Source organism: Eublepharis macularius, chromosome 2 (genome assembly GCF_028583425.1).
Source record: "Eublepharis macularius isolate TG4126 chromosome 2, MPM_Emac_v1.0, whole genome shotgun sequence".
Classification (NCBI taxonomy): domain Eukaryota; kingdom Metazoa; phylum Chordata; class Lepidosauria; order Squamata; family Eublepharidae; genus Eublepharis; species Eublepharis macularius.
This window is the reverse complement of record NC_072791.1, coordinates 163,956,354-163,975,633: the sequence shown is the minus strand read 5'-3', so window position 1 is coordinate 163,975,633 and position 19,280 is coordinate 163,956,354. Positions and strand designations below refer to the sequence as shown.

At 44.4% G+C, this 19,280-nt stretch overlaps 1 protein-coding gene across 1 annotated transcript in view; it reads left to right on the top strand.

Annotated features, from left to right (window-relative positions):
* The window catches only part of TFCP2L1 (transcription factor CP2 like 1), an 82,903-nt gene that overhangs the window by 19,501 nt on the left and 44,122 nt on the right, over positions 1–19,280 (top strand). The window contains exon 2 of the mRNA XM_054971377.1: positions 2,490–2,641. Within this exon, the coding sequence (XP_054827352.1) occupies positions 2,490–2,641 (152 nt within the window). The remainder of the gene's footprint in view (positions 1–2,489; positions 2,642–19,280) is intronic.

Genomic DNA, 19,280 nt, shown 5'->3' with positions numbered 1-19,280 from the left:
TTATTTCCATTAACAATTGTTGTTTCTGCTTAGTCATGTTTTTACATAGTATCTTTGATTTCTTTTTGTTAATATAGAAACCTGCCAAATCTCCAAACTCCTTAATCTTATCAATCACTTTTGGCATGTTCTCCAGTGGGTCCTCTACAATTAACATTATATCGTCCGCAAATGCTCTGACCTTGTATGAATAGTCCTTAATTTTTATTCCTCGAATTTCCCCGTCTTGTCGTATTTGTATCATCAGAATCTCCAATACTAAAATGAACAACAGTGGAGACAACGGGCAACCTTGTCTCGTTCCTTTACTAATAGTCAATTTCTTAGTCAATTCATCATTCACCACAATTGCTGCAGTCTGGTCTCTGTAGATTTCCTTAATTGCTCTGATGAATCTTTCTCCCAGTTGTAGCTTTTCCATAGTGGCAAACATAAAATCCCAGTTTAAATTGTCAAACGCCTTTTCAGCATCAACAAAGAAGAAACCAACCTCTTTGTCACAACGCTTATCATAATATTCAATAGCATTAATCACTGTCCTTAAATTGTCTCTGATTTGTCTGTCTGGCAAAAAACCTGCTTGTTCCTCCTCTATGATTTCCGAGAGCCACCCCTTCAGTCTCTCCGCCAGTATCTTCGCAAAGATTTTATAGTCATTATTAAGTAACGATATCGGTCTGTAATTTTTCACATTAGTCAAATCTTGGCCCTCTTTTGGGATCAATGATATGTTCGCTTCACTCCAGGTGTCTGGAATCCTTTGATCCCTTAAAACTCCATTGATCACCTCTTTTAGGAATGGTGCCAGTTCATTGGCCATTGTCTTATAAAATTTAGCCGTAAGTCCATCTGGCCCTGGCGCCTTTCCTAGATTTGCAGATTGTATTGCCTTACTTATTTCCTCGTCCGTTACTTCACTGTTCAATTTATTTCTCCAAGCTTCCGAGATTTCTGGAAGTTTCGTTTTCTCCAAATATGACGCTATTGATTCTTTATTTACTTCTTTCTTACTGTACAACTTAGCGTAGAATTTATAAAAGGCTCTACTAATGGTAGTCTGTTCCAAATACGTTTTGTTGTCTTCACAAATTTTGTTTATTATTTTCTTTTCCCTTCTCTTCTTCAATTGCCATGCCAGGTACTTCCCAGGTTTATTTGCACCTTCAAATGCTTTCTGATTCAGTCTTTTAAGGTTCCACTCCAATTCTTTATTACTCATTGCTGTTAGCTGTTCTTGAAGTATTTTAATTTCCTGATATAATTTCTTTTTCCCTGGTCTCTTTTTTAGCTGTATTTCTTTGGCTTTTATTTTCTCCTCAATCTCTTGTCTTTTTTCCTCTTTTTTCTTTCTTGCTCTACCATTTAAGTCCATTAGTATGCCCCTTACAACCGCCTTATAAGCATCCCAAACTTTGTCAGTTGGTACTTCTTTGTTCACATTATACTGTATGAAGAACTTTGTCTCTCTAGTTTCCGCATTTTCTTGACATGGTTAGTTGAATGGATTTAATCTTGTGTTTAGGACAGATTTTGTTCAGGAGAACTTTCTATAGTTGTTTTAATCGTGAGAAGACCATTTTTGAGGGACATCTGATAATTTTTTCAAAACTTTCTTTTTAAAAAAGCTCTATCAATAATACATCAGTCTTTCCCAGTCATGACATTTATATTATTTCTCCAGCTATTCAAATGCAATTGCTAGTTTGCTGTACTGTTTGTTGTGGGATTAGGGCTAGAGGCAACAAACATGGTTCAGAATTCATTGCACATTTCTGAAGTGTGGAGATGCTAAATTGGCAGATTGAGCAGGGGCTGAATATTTTGACAAGAAGATTGTTTTCCTTGGCATACCTTATTTGAAATAGCTGCTCCAGCCTACTTATCAGCCTGAATCACTACATGATTGCATTAAGTAATTAGCTTTCTGGACATAGTTCTGATAACGTTTAAGTAACTTTGTGTTGGCCTCTTTTCTATTTTCTATTCTGTTTATTAGATAGATTTTACTATTTATTCTCTTGATTAAAAATAATACTCTAAAATGTATTTCCAGAAAGGATTATGTACTAAATTTAAAAAGAGCAGCAAAATACAATGAAGCTGTACAACTAGCTTCCGATTTCTTCCAGAACAAAAAAATGAACTCTGTTTCTAGCACCATTAAATTAATCAAAAATATAAGCAGGTCATTAGTACCACAGTTTAATCAAAACTGCCTACACATCAGACACTGTGGAATACCAGTAGGGATGGGGTCGGATGGACTTCACTACCTTTGGGAGTGAATTCCAGAGATGCAATCTTGACATTGAAAAATATCTCTTTTTATTGTTACCTTCTGTACACTGCTAGTGGGAACACATGGAAAAGGACCTCGGTGCCTGATCTGTTGTGGGATCTGATTCACAGTTCTGTTATTACTCCACATCTTTTATATTCTAACAAAAAAGGTTTCCTTAGCTAATTACGTATTAATTGTGCTATTTCAGTGATGTCCTTGCACTGCCAATCTTCAAGCAGGAAGAACCTCAGCTGTCTCCTGAGAATGATGCAAAGCTCCCTCCATTTCAATATGTACTCTGTGCAGCCACATCTCCTGCTGTGAAACTTCATGAAGAGACTTTAACCTATCTCAACCAAGGTAAGACCAGAACAAAATTGAACAAACAAAGAAGCAATGCTGCCCATTAGCTTCCTGATTAAGTGAAAGCAACAAACTTCTTAGGCTCTACTTAGTCTGGAAGTTGTTGAAAAATAGGGTTGCCATCTTCAACGTGGGGCCTGGACATCTCCCCCAATTACAACTAATCTTCAAACTATTGGGAAGGAACATTTGGGTGGTTCCTTCCCAAATGTTATCCTCCACATCTTCTACCCCAAATCTCCAGAGTTGGCATCCATAGTTGAAACAGCTCATGTCCACCTAGTGCATTGATGAGAATTTGGGGGGAACTTCATGCATGCCACTGCTGAAGGAAAAAGTTAGAAATGCAGTAATACTTCCACTGGAAAAATTAAATCTATTTGATCATATCTTCTCATTGTGAGAACTAGTTTTCATGTGAAGTAAAAGAGTTGACTTGTACCAACAAAGTACATGGTTCCAATGAGCAATTTCTCTATTATTGCCATTTTGAAATACGGTTCTGACATCTATCAGTGCTTAAGTATTCTGCTAGAGGTAAAACAGAGGAGAAGTTTTACTGATGACCATTTATAGACTCTTGTAGGTTTGTGCTTCAGTTCAGCTATGTGGTTTGTCCTGGTTACTGAATTACAAAGCATCATATAATGTAGTTGGTAGAACACTGAAACTAGACCAGAGATATATATAGTTTCAACTTTCTGCTTATCTTGAAGCTTATTGAGTGGTGTTGGTCAGGTCATAACTATTAAACGATCCACGCCACAGTATTGTGAGAATAAAATAGGATAACACTGTGCTCTCTGAGCTTCTTGGAGCAAATAATGGAATATGATTGTGAAATGTTTACTTTAGACTCTGTGACTTTAAGATGTGGTGAAAATGCCTTTATGCAACTCACAGAATATTTTTAATGTTCTGGGTATAAGCTGCTTTTCCAGGGAAGGGTCACCATTAGATAAAAAATCCTTACAACTCTCTAGACATGTGAAATCCCAGAAAACTTTAGGAAAAAACCACCCCATTTTTTCCAGTGTATAAATTGGGCAATTTTGAAGAGCACTTTAAAAAAAAGCCTCCTATGCAATATTTTCTTTCTTGGAATGATTTTCAAGACAAGGTTTTACTCAATCAAAATGTATAGCATGGGTTTTTTAATACAAGACAGTCTACTGCATTAGATAATGATAATTCCTATGTATACTGTAGACATAAACAACATATTTTCCAGGATATGTTTGTTGTTTAAATGTGAACAATTTTGGCAACAGTTGCTAAACTTTCCTGTGTTTGATGATAATACATTATTAAAGAGTTCAGAGTTTTCAGTGATTCACTTGATATTCAAAATTGCTACGTGTCCTATTGTGACTAAACTGCTTTTGTCCCAGTTCTACACTTTTGTTTACTACAAAATCTGTTTTCTAATTTCAACTTTTATTTTTCTTGCCACTCAAATGGGAAAAATTAAGACACGTGCTAAGACAGCATAGGGTGCAGCAGTTTGTGTATATGTGAGTCTGTCTGTTAAGTATTGGCTTTATTTGTTGTTTTACTTATAAAAAAACAGGTATTTATACTACTTAAAGGTAAAGGTAAAAGTAGTCCCCTGTGCAAGCACCGTGTCATAACTGACCCATGGGGGATGTCACATCATGACGTTTTCTTGGCAGACTTTTTACGGGGTGGTTTGCCGTTGACTTCCCCAGTCATATACACTTTACCCCCAGGAACTGGGTACTCATTTTACCGACCTCGGAAGGATGGAAGGCTGAGTCAACCTCGAGCCAGCTACTTGAACCTGGCTTCCTCCAGGATCGAACTCTGGTCGTGAGAGCTTGGACTGCAGTACTGCAGCTTGCCACACTACTTAAATTTCAAAAATGTCTGAGTACAGCTTGATATGCTAACTAGCTTTATAAAGAACACATTTTATAAAGCAATAACGTAAGTTTAGGGTTGCTAAGAAAATAAATGTTGCATATATTTCAGTTTCCCTCCAAAATTTTCATGGGTGGGGTTGGGGGATTTTTTTTCTATTGCTTCAAATTTCTGAAAATGTTTTACATCATTACAGCTGTCCATGATTAAACATTCTTAAAAATATATAATGGGACATGTAAATAGCTTTTTAGATTGTGCTTCCTCAGAAGTCCTTTTCAGATGTTTAGATGTTATGTGGATGGGGAGGGGTCAGTGTGCAGCAACACTAAACACAACTGCCGTTTTGTCTGAAAGACAATATACATGTATATTCCAGCTTTAGCCTGTCAGGTAGAGGTTGACCAATTTGTCAAACTTCACACTATTTCTATTCAAACATCGTAATACCCCAGCCTTCACACCCACCCAACTATCTGTTCAGAGGATAGCATTAATATATCTAATTCTCATCATGGCGCTATCTGCGGATATTTAAATCTGGAGACTTGGACCACAGACAGACATGATGAATCCTTCCTCAAATTTGAGGAAAGCTCCAGGTTTCCAGAAATATCTGAAATCTAAAATAAATAAAGTAAAAATTGATAGATTAACCCCCTCCCCATGACAGAAGCAGCACCTGTAGGTTTAAGAAACTACTGGCCTCTGTGGCCATTGCTAGGCAACCACACCACTATTGCTAGCCTTCAAGCCTTGATTTCTGTAAAGTAAAATGCAGGGGGAGGGGGCTGGGCCCATGTGCCTTAAAGGAGGACCCCAGGTGACTTGCTACCACACAACTAGCATCCATTACCATCCAGACCCAGCTGCTTGCTACTTTTCAACTAGCCTAGAGATGAAGGGGGATTCCTCCCACTACAAACACAAAGATAAAGAGAACGCAGCCTCTTGGAGGAAACAAAAATGGTTTCGTTCTTTATATAGAAATTTTAGTTTAATCTAAAGTGCAAAAAATTACATTTACAATTTATAAGATAGATACAAAACAAATGTTGACCTTGAGTTAATCTCACCAGTGTTGTTGTTATAAGTATCTCTCTTGTATGCTTTGAATAGCTGGGTAAATTGTTTCTGAACTCAAGGTCAAAATTTGTTTTGTATCTAGCTTATAAATTGTAAATATAATTTTTTGCATTTTAGATTAAACTAAAATTTCTATATAAGTAATTAAACCATTTTTGTTTCTTCCAAGAGACTGCGTCCTCTTTATCTTTGTGTTTGCTACTGTTTACAAACGATTGTGTAAGGTAGAGATTCAGATTGGGATCAGGGAGATCCAAGTTCGAATCCCCACTCTGCCACGGCAGCTCATTGGGTAACCTTGGGCCAGTTAAACATTCTCTGCCTAAGCTACCTTATAGGGATGTTGTGAGGATAAAATGTAAGAGAGGGGAATGATGTGAGCTGTTTTGGGTCCCCATTGTGGAGAAAAGTAGAGGTGTATAAATAAAGTAAGTAATAAATTTAGCTGAAAATGGGGGAAGCAGATAAAAAGTAGATTGGTTAGTGGGTGGGAAGGAGAAAAGGAAGCAGGGAAAGGTGAGGATGTGGGAGCAACCAGCAGGAAGAAAACAGGAAATAATGTGGGGAGGGAGATACAGGGGAAAGTGAAGTCCTTGCAGTTTCCCCAATGTGCAGCTGGGGCTGGTCCAGACTGGAGGCTGGAACTGTACAACTGGGCCATAGTTTTTCTAGATTGAGTCTGACAGGGAGAAGGAAGGGTGGGAAAGCTGAAGATGGGGGGCAGATAAAGGTAGACTGTCTGGTGGGTGAGAAGGGAAAAGGGGAGAGGCCATGGGGGCTTTCAGGGAAGGGAAGAGGAAATAATGAGGGAGGGGGAAATAAGATGCCCCCTGTAGGATCTTGTAGGTTCCATGCTTGTGTTATCAGAACAGAAACATCTAAGTCATGCTCCAGTGGATGCTGTGAAATTGCTTTCTGTTTACTGAGAATGGTTCTGGTCTTAAATGATCTGCGCGGTTGGAACGTCGGCCTATGACAAAAGTATGTTAATATTCCCCAGTGGGAACTAATGGTGAGATTATTGTCCCCTGACAGCTCTGTTCCATGACTGCTTTGAGAAGGTGACATTCCCAGCTGAGGGGGTATGTGTGGGTGCTTGTGATGAAATAGCAGTATGAGTTTAGGACACATAATAGGATAAGCAGACAAATGAGTTGGCTGAAGAACCTTGGGGTGCAGGAAAATTTAATAGGAATCTTGCAAGACCCTTAAAGACAAGCCTATTTTATTCTACTATAAAGCTTTCCTAAATTTGTCAGAGGGATGTAGTGGGTAACACTTGGCAAATTATATGTGGGATTATGAGGAGAAAAACTGTAAACTGCAAAAGTAAAAAGGCTGTGAAATGCATAAAATACATGGTGAAATGTAATTGTGTGTAATTTAGATTATTCAATAAAAGTCCAGTGACTCTGGAAATGCAATCTCCATAGTTTTTCCTAAGATAGTTAAAACCTATAAGGCAGGTTCTCTTTGGGAATCTATTTTTCTGTACCTATATTCTTATATTTTTAAATAAAGTAAATATTGCAAAGACATTACACAGCCTCAGTGTGCTCTAATACAAAGGAAATAGATATTGGTAATGCTGCCCCAGAACTTCTACCTATGCATCTCTCTAAGACAGCCTGCTTCCATACATTATCCCAGTAAGATGGTAAAAAGAATGCTGATCTACCTTACATGCATATATTAAAATCTGCACCCAAAAGCACTATGTATAATATTTCTGTGAATAAATAGTCACGTATTTTGACATCTGAAGGTCTCTGAATGCCAGAATTGTGCTTTTTTGCTCAATACTATTTATCATATATATCTTGCTTTTTTTTTTTTACTCTTAGTGACTCAAAACAGTATGAATAATGAGTAAGAGAGCTGCCTATATTGTAAAACATGATTGTGTCATACTGTATTATGGGACAGGCCATGGCTGTTAACAAGATTGTCTGGGGCTGATACTGGATTGGTTTTTGGGCCAAGATAGTAGATTGTGTGATGTTTGAAGGGGATGTGGAATCCAAGACAGGATACATGACACAGAGTTATCTGTTGGGTATACTGGGTAGATTTGAAACAGCACATAAGTCTTTCTTGCCTTTTCAACTTCAACAGCATATATTGCACAAAGTACAGCATTCATAGCAACCTCTGGTAGGATACATTCACGTAGCCTAGAGAAGACGCTCATCAGGACAACCAGATATGCCCCTCCCCTGTGATGTGAGTGAGAGCATAGCCCCTGTTCAAGTTGCTCTTCACTCTGCACCCCTCATCAACACACGCTTGGTGGATGAGTCCTGCATTTCCAATCCAGGATAGCTGCATGGGTTGATGTCCCCCTTTCTTGTGGAGGCAGCAGATCAAGAGCAAATTTTCAGAGTCCAGGGTGACTCGTCCTAATACAGCTATCTTATTACTTATTTTTTTAATTAAACTTTTATTGGGAAAATACTCAACAGGTCCAGTTATAACAGAAAAAAACAGTAGTTTGCAAAATACAAGCTATCTTATTACTTATAACACTTGTATGAAGCATTCAGATGCCATATTAAGTGGACATATTCACGAATCCAATGTTATTCTGCTTCTTTTCACCTCATTGCTTTCCTTGCTTCCCTTCACATGCACAGAATCTTGGTCAAAAACTACCTCTGGTTACCTGTGACCTTCTTGAAATGTTGCATGGGTTAATTAAAGTTAGTTCCCCCTCCCCGCAAACCAGGGTTCAATGCACACATTTCCCTAGTTTACTAGCTTCAGATAATCTGCTTTCCTGCATCCAGATACCACAGGTAACTGGAATTGGTTTCTGACTGGGATTCTCCACACTAGAAGACATGAAGGAAGCACAAGATGTGTGTGAGTGTGACAACAGGCTGGGGCTGAGCACATCCGCTGTTAATAACATTAGCTTAAAGTGTTGTCTTAATGCAGCCTAGTGTTGGCAGCTTAAGTGGTGAGTGTGGATGAGACTTATTTTAGTCCAAATATTAGCATGCATACCACCTTAGAATGAAGGAAGTTCCTCCAGCCTAAGGATCCTTCTTCCAATTAAGTGGATCTTTTGTTGGAGGAAGTTTCCTTAGGCTGGAGGAAGCATTCAAATTTTGGTTAGTGGCATGTTAGGATAGTGATAGGAGGTTCTCCCTCTGAGCTGGAGGACATCTTGGGGATTCCCTTTCCTCCAGTTCTTTCCTGCCTCCAGGGAGTGCAGAAGCAACAGCAGATCCCTGCTGCTTCTTAGGCTTTCAACCTTTACTTTGCTTCTAGCTATTTTCCTTCTCATTCTTTGATCTAGCCTTTTTTCTGTTCGGTTATCCTTCCTCTTGTAGCTGTGCTTTCCTTGGAAAGAAAACTCTCCAGGAGTGATCTTGGCTCCGATCGGGAGATGGACTCTGACGTCAGTTTTCTGGGTGAAGAGGAGGGAGCAGGCTTCTCGCCAGCTGCCGCTGCCACGGCAGGTTTCCAGCTTTCCGGTGCCATCCTGCCTTCGTGGCTGGAATGGGCTCCCGGCGATGATACGGCTTCTCAGCCGTGTGTGCCCACTAAGAAGGCCAGGATGCAAGCCCCGGACAATGGGGACTCTGCTGGTAGCTGAGCACGATGCTTCACAGCAAGGAAAAGAAAAGGTGTGAAAAGGCGGCGGTAAGTGCACCAAGCCCCGCACGGGCCAAGATGGAGAGCGGACCAACTTTCCAGCGGGAGAGTCCCTCTTGTCCCATTCCAGCACAGAACAACACCCATGGAGCACAGAGACAAGCCCCAGGGAGATGGGTAATGTACTGGGAAATGCAGGAGCGGGCCCTTCATTCGAGCTGATGGCCATGACCAAGCAGGCTATGAGGGACAAGCTCACCAAATTATGCCAGCCACCCTCTACAACCAGCAGCGAGATATTCTCACCCCCCTTCCCAGGCCCAAAGACAAGCCCAGAAAGACTGCCTCCTGGCCCACCAAAGCAACCCAAAAAGCTACTCAGTCTAGGCCGACCGAGACAGAAGTTGGGTGGGTGGGTGGGGGCATCCTCTGACAGTAAGGAAAGAAAAGAGGGAGAATTCCTATCAGAAGAAGAAGAGGAGGAGATCTCCATCGCTGAGCAGCTGGATAGGCTATTCAAAATAGAGTATTACCAGTACCTCCTTTCACAGGAAAGTGGCGAGGGGGAGGAGGAGAACCCTAAGCTGGGAAAGTCCTCCAGTAGGCCCAAAGGGAGTGGGGAATTTTTTCCTAGGGCTAACACTCCAGAGAAGGTCTTCCCTTGCCCTGAGTACTTTGAGTAGCAGATGAAAGCCGAATGGGAAATGCTGGCTCTGAACAACCAATGTTCTCATTCGGCCAAAAAATTATATGCCTTACCATCTTATGCCAATGAGTTCTTGCATGTCCCAAGGATCTGCGCACAAGTGGCAGCTCTACAGACATCGAGCCTCCTCTCTGAAGATGGACATGGGTCCGTTAAAGACAGTCTAGACTGAAAAGCAGAAGTCTCCCTCAGGAGAGCCCGTGAGGCAGCAGCCGTGGCCGCCATGGCCTCTACCACAGCTTTCATCGTGGCAAGGGCCTCTGTGGTTTGGGTGCGCAAACTGTTACAGTTGATTCCAGATGGCAACAGGTGCCTGGTCGAAGGGGTGAACAGAATTCTCAAAGCTAGTACCTTCACCGCAGATGCAACATGGGACGCCATATCCTTCTCTCTCTGAGGCGGAGGACATCTTGGGTGATTCCCACCATCCAATCAGGGAGGCAGGAAGTTGATTCGTTCTTCCTCTTCCTATTGTGTGTGGGTCACCCTCTCTTTCAGTTCTTTCCTGCCTCCAGGGAGCGCAGACACAGCAGCAGGGCTTTCTGCTTCTTAGGTCTTTCACTTTCCTTTCACTTTGATCTGGTCTACCCTTCTCCTCTCTCTGCCTGGCTGTCCCCTCTTTCCCCTGGAAGACCTGGAGAGTGACTTCATAATGGAGATGGACTCCAATGTGATTTTTATGGAGGAGGAGGAGGAGACGTGGCTACAGAATGCCGCCTCAGCCACAATAAGCTCCCAGCCTTCCGGAGCCTTCCTGCCCTCGTGGCTGAAACAGGCTCCCAGTGACAATATGGCTGCAGAGCCATTTGTGCCCACCAGGAAGGCCAGAAAACAGCAAGGAGAGCCCGAGTCGCCCATGCAGCTCTGCCTAGTGGCTGAGCGTGGCGCCTCTGTGAGGGCGAAGGAAAAGGCGGGAAAAAGTGGCAAGCGCGGCAAGCCCCACACGGGCCAGGAAAATGCCCTGGCCAACCTCCCGACAGGAGAGGCCCTTGCAGGGTGTTCCACTGTGGATCGACACCTGCAGAGCAGGGACTTCGACTCTGGTAATGTACAGAGCGATGATGGATCTGGTCCCTCAGCAGAGCTCCTCTCCTTAATTAGAAAAACAATGAGAGATGAGTTTGCTCAGTTGTGCCAGCCCGTTTCTAGAGCCGGTAGTGAACAAGCAATGCTTTAATGCAGCCAAAAATTATATGCCTTACCTTCTTATACCAATGAGTTGTTACAGGTCCCCTGGATCGACGTTCCAGTGGCGGCATTGTTGACATCGGGTCTTCTTTCAGAAGATGGACAAGGAACTGTTAAGGGCAGTCTGGATAGAAAGGCAGAGATCATGTTACGAAGAGCACACAAAGTGGCAAATATGGCCATCAAGGCTTCTACTACAGCCTCAGTCATGACAAGGGCATCAGTGGTGTCGGTGCGTAAAATGATGCAGCAGATCCCAGATAGCAATAGATGTTTGGTCAAAGGGGTGAACCAAATCCTCAAAGCCAGCACCTTCGCGGCGGATGCTACACTGGGTGCCATATCCTTCTCCTCCAGGTCATTAGTATCAGCAGTAGTAGCCAGAAGACTCCTTTGGGCTTGGCAGACCTATATTCATTCCAAATTCCTCCTGATGGCGTACCCCCTCCAAGGAGATAAGTTCTTTGGGGACCAGCTCTATAAGATCTTGGTGGAAACAAAAGATAAAAAGAAGGCATTACCCAGAACCCTGAGGAGGTCTGACAGGCGGTCTTTTGGGTCGCAGCCCTTTTGGACCTATCATTCGTTACCCAGACCATGAAGCGTCCAGTCTGGAATCCCCCCAGACAGAATTTTAAGAGAGGATCCTTCGGCGCATGAGCCAATCGATCCTTTCAGAGCAAAGGAGACAGACATGACTTCGAAAACAAGGCTAACAAGTCCTGACTTGCTTCAGGAGCCGGGGGGGGGGGGGAGGAGACTACTTCAGTTTCAGCTAGCTTGGGTCAAATCAAGAGCAGACGACTGGACCCTAGAAGCAGTCTCCAGAGGCTATTTGATCGAATTCGAATTGCGTCCACCAGATTTGTTCGTATCCTCACCCTTACAAAGAAACCACCAAAGGAAACACATTCATCTACAAGCAATCAATCATTTATTGAAAATACAAGCGATAGAACTGGTGCTCCCCAAGGAACGAGGCCAGGACATTTACTTCCTATTCTTCACAATCTCAAAGAATGGGGACTGGAGGGGGATCCTGAACCTGCAGTTCGTCAATGGATTCCTAAGAATAAGACCCAGAGGAGTTAGCCGTGTTAGTCTGTAGTAGCAAAATCAAAAAGAGTCCAGTAGCACCTTTAAGACTAACCAATTTTATTATAGCATAAGCTTTCGAGAATCAAGTTCTCTTCATCAGGCATCTGATGAAGAGAACTTGATTCTCGAAAGCTTATGCTATAATAAAATTGGTTAGTCTTAAAGGTGCTACTGGACTCTTTTTGATTTTGCTAAGAATAAGACGTTTCCGTATGGAATCCCTGCATTCAGTGGCAGAGGTGCTTCAGCCAGGAGAATTCATGTCCTCAGTAAACCTCACGGAAGCATACCTCCACATCCCCATCAACATAGCGCACCATCACTTCCTACACTTCGACTTGAACAAAGCCGCTTTACCAGTTCAGAGCTCTGCCTTTTGTTCTTGCCACGGCGCTGAGAGTTTTCACCAAGGTACTGATCAATCCAATAGTGCGCCTGAAGGAGAAAGGGATACATATCCGTCCATATCTGGATGACATCCTTATCCAAGCCAGTTCTGAGGAGAAGGCCCACAGAGACACGTGGATGACCATACATTTCTTGCAAGCCCACAGCTGCCCAGAGCAGCCAGACTAGCTACCCCAGGTGCAGCTGCTTGAGGCAGCCCAGACCAAGGCTAGAGAACAAAAGAGGGGTGTGGCTGGCAGGTGGAGCCAGGAATGAGGGAAAGGATATAAGGGAAGTCTACCCACAGGTCATGGTGGGTTGTTGTGTAGGAGTGTGGTGGAGTGGAGGAGAGAGAGACAGAGAATGAGAGCAGCAGAGAGGAGGTGGAGGGAAGAAGAGGAGGAGGAGGAGGAGTAAGACCGACAGCAGGTTGTGGACAGCTGTCATGGAAAGTAGCCGGGACAACATCAGGTTGAAGGGACCTGTGAGTGGACTGAGAGGGTGTGAGGGTGAGGTATATCCCCCCTCCTTCCACAGAGCCAGGGTCCTACACACTCCCTGAAGGTCCTTTAAGGCTGAAGCCAGGCAGGCCAGCATCTCACAATGGGCCAGAAGGAAGAAGGTAGACCACATACATCCTCAATTGAGGATATCATTTTTGCAGGACGGTCTAGACTTGGGACTGAAACCTGCCACGTTGAGGAAGCAGATTGCGTCTTTAGACTCAGCCCTGACACTCATGGGCAACATTACAATCTCTAGATCGTAATCACTTCTCGAGAGGTGCAAAACTACTGAGTCTGCTGACGATCCATCAATTTCCTACATGGAGTCTCAATGTAGAGCTCTCAGCCCTAAGTAAGAAACCATTCAAACCAGTGAAGGAAACATCACCGAAATGGCTGAAAATGAAGATTAGGGGTGTGCAAAGGGACGCTGTTTCGGGATTCTCGTTTTGGGTATACCCGAAACGGGTATACCCGAAACGAGAATCTGTTTTGGCAACAGTTAAATCCGAAACGGCAAGCCGTTTCGGGTTTAACAGTTCTGGTATTGTTTCGGGTTGTTTCGGGTTTTTCAATGGGAAAATGCCTCCGTCTTCCCGGATGCCTGGGGGAGGCATTTTCCCACCGAATCAAGCCAAAATTGGTGAGGACCTTCCTCTAACTCCTCTCTAACAACCCCCCAAGTTTCAGACCGATTGGACTTTGCGGAGCCATGTTATGGCCCCCCCCAAACCAGGTCCCCCTATCCTCGCCTAAAAAAGGGAAACGTGAACGTATTTTTAGCTTGCTGCTGCTAATCTTCTTCATTATTTCCTATGGGGAAAAAATGAAGAGGCAGGCTTGTATTGCCAGGGGTGGCACTTTGCATGCAAAATGCCCCCCAACCCTCAGGGGCCCTTCTCCCACCTCTACTCCCACCCCCCACCAAGGCTCAGCGAGCTCCCACTTGGGAGGGGGGCATTTCATGGCCTCCCCAAGTAGGTGCTCTCAGCCCCCAAAGTCCACCCCCTACAGCCCCACACAAACCCAATTCCCCCCCAGCTACCACACACAGACCCAAATCCCCACATTAGCCCCTCACAGACCCAAATCCAGCCCCAGCAGCCCTACACCCATAACCCCAGGAACAGGCTGGCCAGCCCTCCCCTTTTGTTCCCTATGCTGGGAACTTCTAAACTCTCTTTCCCAGGGCAATTCCGCACAGCCCAGGGGTGCCACAATGGTGGGCAAACTTCTGAGTGCCAACTTGTCTCTGGGAAAGAGCACCTGACCTGACACACAGACAACCACCCCCTGACACCCCCACCACCTACAGAGGAGGCTAGCCAGCCAGCCCCATTGTTCCCTATGATGGGAACCAACTGCACAACAAAGAATAAAACACGAACAACACAAAATAAAGTTTTTAAAAAATTATTTTCTCCCTTTAAAAGTACAAGTAGGCAAAGCATTATGACACATTACACCAGCAGTCCCCCACACAGAAAAATAACACAACTCTCACTTAATGTCAGAGAATCACAAAAGCACAATTCCTGTCAAAAACACTTTATTTCTTTAACTGCTTTAGGTTACACAGTAGGAGGGCACAACAGGGCATGATAGCAGTGTACTACACAAAATAATACAACCCACTTCACCATTTTTGACAGCAATTGTGTTTGGGTGATTCTCTGATGTGAAGTGAGTTGTGTTATTTTTGTGTAGTACACTGCTTTCATGTCCCGTTGTGCCTTCCTACTGTATAACCTAAAGCAGTTAAAGAAATAAAGTGCTTTTGACAGCAATTTTTGGGGGGGTTACTTTAATGTGAAGTGAGTTGTGTTAATTTTTCTGTGTGGGGCACTGCTGGTGTAATGTGTCATAATGCTTTGCCTACTTGTACTTTGAAAGGGAGAAAATAATTTTTTAAAAACTTTATTTTGTGTTGTTCGTGTTTTATTCTTTGTTGTGCAGTTGGTTCCCATCATAGGGAACAATGGGGCTGGCTGGCCAGCCATCTCTGTAGGTGGTGGGGGAATTTGAGGGAGGGTGTCTGTGGTTCAGGTGCTCTTTCACAGGGACAAGCTGGCACTCAGAAGTGTGCCCACCATTGTGGCACCCCTGGGCTGTGCAGAATTGCCCAGGGAAAGAGAGTTTAGAAGTTCCCAGCATAGGGAACAAAGGGAGAGGGCTGGCCTTTGCCAGCCTGTTCCTGGGGTTATGGGTGTGGGGCTGCTGGGGGTGGATTTGGGTCTGTGAGGGGCTAATGTGGGGATTTGGGTCTGTGTGTGGTAGCTGGGGGGGAATTGGGTTTGTGTGGGGCTGTAGGGGGTGGACTTTGGGGGCTGAGAGCACCTACTTGGGGAGGCCATGAAATGCCCCCCCCCAAGTGGGAGCTGGCTGAGCCTTGGTGGGGGGTGGGAGTAGAGGTGGGAAAAGGGCCCCTGAGGGTTGGGGGGCATTTTGCATGCAAAGTGCCACCCCTGGCAAGACAAGCCTGCCTCTTCATTTTTCCCCATAGGAAATAATGAAGAAGATTAGCAGCAGCAAGCTAAAAATACGTTCACGTTTCCCTTTTTTAGGCGAGGATAGGGGGACCTGGTTTGGGGGGCCATAACATGGCCCCGCAAAGTCCAATCGGTCTAAAACTTGGGGGGGGGGGTTGTTAGAGAGGAGTTAGAGGAATGTCCCCATCAATTTTGGCTTGATTCGGTGGGAAAATGCCTCCCCCAGGCGTCCAGGAAGACGGAAGCATTTTCCCATTGAAAAACCCGAAACAACCCGAAACGTTTCGGAAATCGCTGTTTCGGATTATCCGAAACGTTTCAGGTTTTCTGAAACGTTTCGGGAGAACCCGAAACAACCTGAAACAGGTTGTTTCGGGTTTTTTTCGGGTAACATATACCCGAATTGCACACCCCTAATGATGACAGTTTTCCTGGTGGCTATCATGTTGGCAAGGCGAATTTTGGAACTCAGCGCTCTGTCAATAAAACCTTCTCTTTGCATCTTCCATAGAGATAAGGTGGTTCTGTGCATGGATCCTACAGTCTTATCCAAAATAGGGTCTAGATTTTTCAGAATGCAGGAAATCAACCTCCCGTCATTCTTCCCAGAGCCTGGGCTCCCTAAGGAGAGGGAATGGCACTGTCTGGATGTGAGAAGGGCTCTGAAAACATACCTCACCAGGACAGAGAATATACGGAAAACAGATTACATCTTCATACGACGGCCCACCGAACATGGGTCAGATGATGTCATCCGTGGCCATAGGAACGATGCATTAGGTCTTGCATTGTAGAAGCATACAAGGCATCTAACAAAGAGGTACCCAAGGGGATGACAGCTCATTCCTTGAGAAGTGTCGCAACCAATGCAGCATTCCAAAACCAGGCATCCATTGAGGAAGTGTGCAAGGCCGCTACTTTGTCTTCAGTATCCACATTCATTCAACATTACAAGTTAAATCTCTATGACTCAGCAGACACCGTCTTCGTTAGAAGGGTGTTGCAGAACATATTACAAGACAAAGACTATAATCCATCTGGTGAAAAATAACTGCGTTGGGAGCACCCAAGATGTCTTCCGCCTCAGAGGGAGAATGGACGTTTGGACACTTACTGTGAAGGGTCCTTCTCTTCTGAGGAACGGAGGACATCTTGTCCTCCCAAGTACTTTGTCTTCCTTTCCTTCTGATTACTAGTTCTATATTTCTGGTTTACTATTCTTCCTCTCATACAGAGTTGTTTGTCCAAAAAAAAAATTATGCATATATAAGAGACTGCTTCGTGGAGTCATCTTGAACTGGAGAGGGTGACCCGCACGCCAATAAGAAGAGGAAGAAATAATCAACTTCCTGCCTCCCTGATTGGATGGTGGGAATCACCCAAGATGGTCTCCATTCTTCAGAGGAGAAGGACCCTTCACAGTAAGTGTCCAAAGGTCCGTTCTCCTCTCGATCTTTGGCATCAGTGGCGGTAGCCAGAAGACTCCTCTGGCTTTGAGCTTGGCAGGCTGACATTAGATCCAAGTTCATCCTGGTAGCATACCCGCTACAAGGCAACAAGCTTTTCGGAGTCCACCTTGACGAGATTCTAGTAGAGACAAAAGATAAGAAAAAAGCATCACCCAGAACCTTGAGGACAGCAGACAGGCGCGTGTTTGGCATGCAACCATCTCAGACCTACCACTCCTTGGCCAGAACAGAACAGGATTCTAAATGTTCTTCCTGGAACCCTCCAAGACAGCATTTCAAAAGAGGCTCCTATGGGACCAAAACCAACAGACTCTTCCAAGCAAGAGGAGACAGACATGAGTTTGAAAACAAAGCTCCTAAATCTTGACTTGCTTCGAGGGCTGGTGGGGGGGAAGGCTGTTTCATTTGCGTCAAGCCTGGGCAGAACCTGGAGCATACGACTGGACCCTAGAAGTGGTCTCCAGAGGTTACTCAATAGAATTTGGATCTCTTCCACCAGATCAGTTTGTCACCTCCCCCCCTACAGAGAAGCCCTCAGCAAAGATGCATCACTCAACTGGCAGTCAATCATTTGCTGGGCATTCAAGCAATAGAACCAGTGCCCCCAGGACAACAAGGTCAGGGCGTGTATTCCCTTTTCTTTGCAGTCCCAAAGAAAAATAGAGAGTGGGGGGCAATTTTGGACCTGAAATTTGTGAACAATTCTTGAAAGTGAGAAGCTTCTGCATGGAAACTCTTCATTCAGTAGCAGAAGCCCTACAACCAGAGGAATTCCTGACATCAATAGATCTCACGGAAGCTTATCTGCACATTCTCATCAATGCAACACATTGGCATTTTCTGCATTTCCACGTGAACAACAACCATTACCAATTCAGAGCCCTACTGTTTGGTCTCTCCATGGCCCTGAGGGTCTTCACCAAGATTCTCATCAACCCAATAGTCCACCTCAGGGAAAAGGGAATTCACATCCATCTGTACTTAGATGACATCCTTATCCATGCTAACTGCTGGGAGAAGGCACAACAGGATACCTGGACAACACTACGCTTCCTTCAGCTCCATGGTTTCCAGATAAACCGGGACTCTCTCAATCAATCCAGCATCTGGGGATGATAGCGGACACCAAGAAGTGCTGCTTATTCCTGGCCAAGGAAAAAGCACAGAAGACCAAAAATCTAGTCAACTTTGTGATCCGGGACAGATCAGTTCTCCTGTTGACACTGTCCAAGCTCATGGGAAATGCTGGTAGCAAATTGTGAAGCCATCTATTGGGGATGTCTCCACACCAGAGCTCTTCTATCCTTCTTATATCCCTATCAGTCTCTGATTATGACAAAGACAAACACGTCAATTGTAGTGCCCAGGAAAGTCAAGGAGAACCTCTTATGGTGGACCAAGGACAGAAACCTAGGACAGGGCAAAAGTTTCCTGAACCCCCTGGTGATCCAAATATTCACGCATGCCAGTCTCTCAAGATGGGGGGCCTCTCTGGAAGGAGTTACGGTCCAGGGGCAATGGTCAACAGAGGAGTCTTGCCTTCCAATCAATTTCCTTGAACTGAGCAATCAAGCTGGCCCTGTTCGAATTGTCCTAGTATCCAAAGATTCTAGGATGGGACATTCTAATCCGCACAGACAATACATCTGCAAAATCTGACATCAACAAATGGGGGAACTCACTCTTTCACTCTCCTCAAGGAGGCAACCAGGATCCTGATGTGGGCCGAATCCCACCTGTCTTCAATTGGAGCGGAACACATCAGGGGTCTAGACAACATCCAAGCAGATTGGCATACCATCCAGCCAGGGGAATAGTTTCTCAAAAAGGACGTCTTTCAGATGATAGTGAGTCACTTCGGGCAACCAATCATGGACCTGTTCACGTCTCATCTGAACCATCAGCTCCCCCGATTCCTGTCCAGGTATGAGCACCCTCGAGCAGAGGGTATAGACGCTGTCGCCTCACAATGGCCACAGGGCCTACTGTATGCCTTCCCACCAATTCTGGTCCTCCCCAAACTCCTGAGGAATATAATGGAACAGGGAGCTCACGTTATTGTGGTAGCCCCCAGCTGGCCAAGGCAACCATGGTTCTCGACACTACACAGGTTGACAACTGTCCCTCCATTGCCCCTCCAATCGATCCCAGATCTACCTCACCAGGATCCGATTTGGCATCTGCATCTAGAACATCTATACTTGACCTCATGGAAGTTGAGAGGAA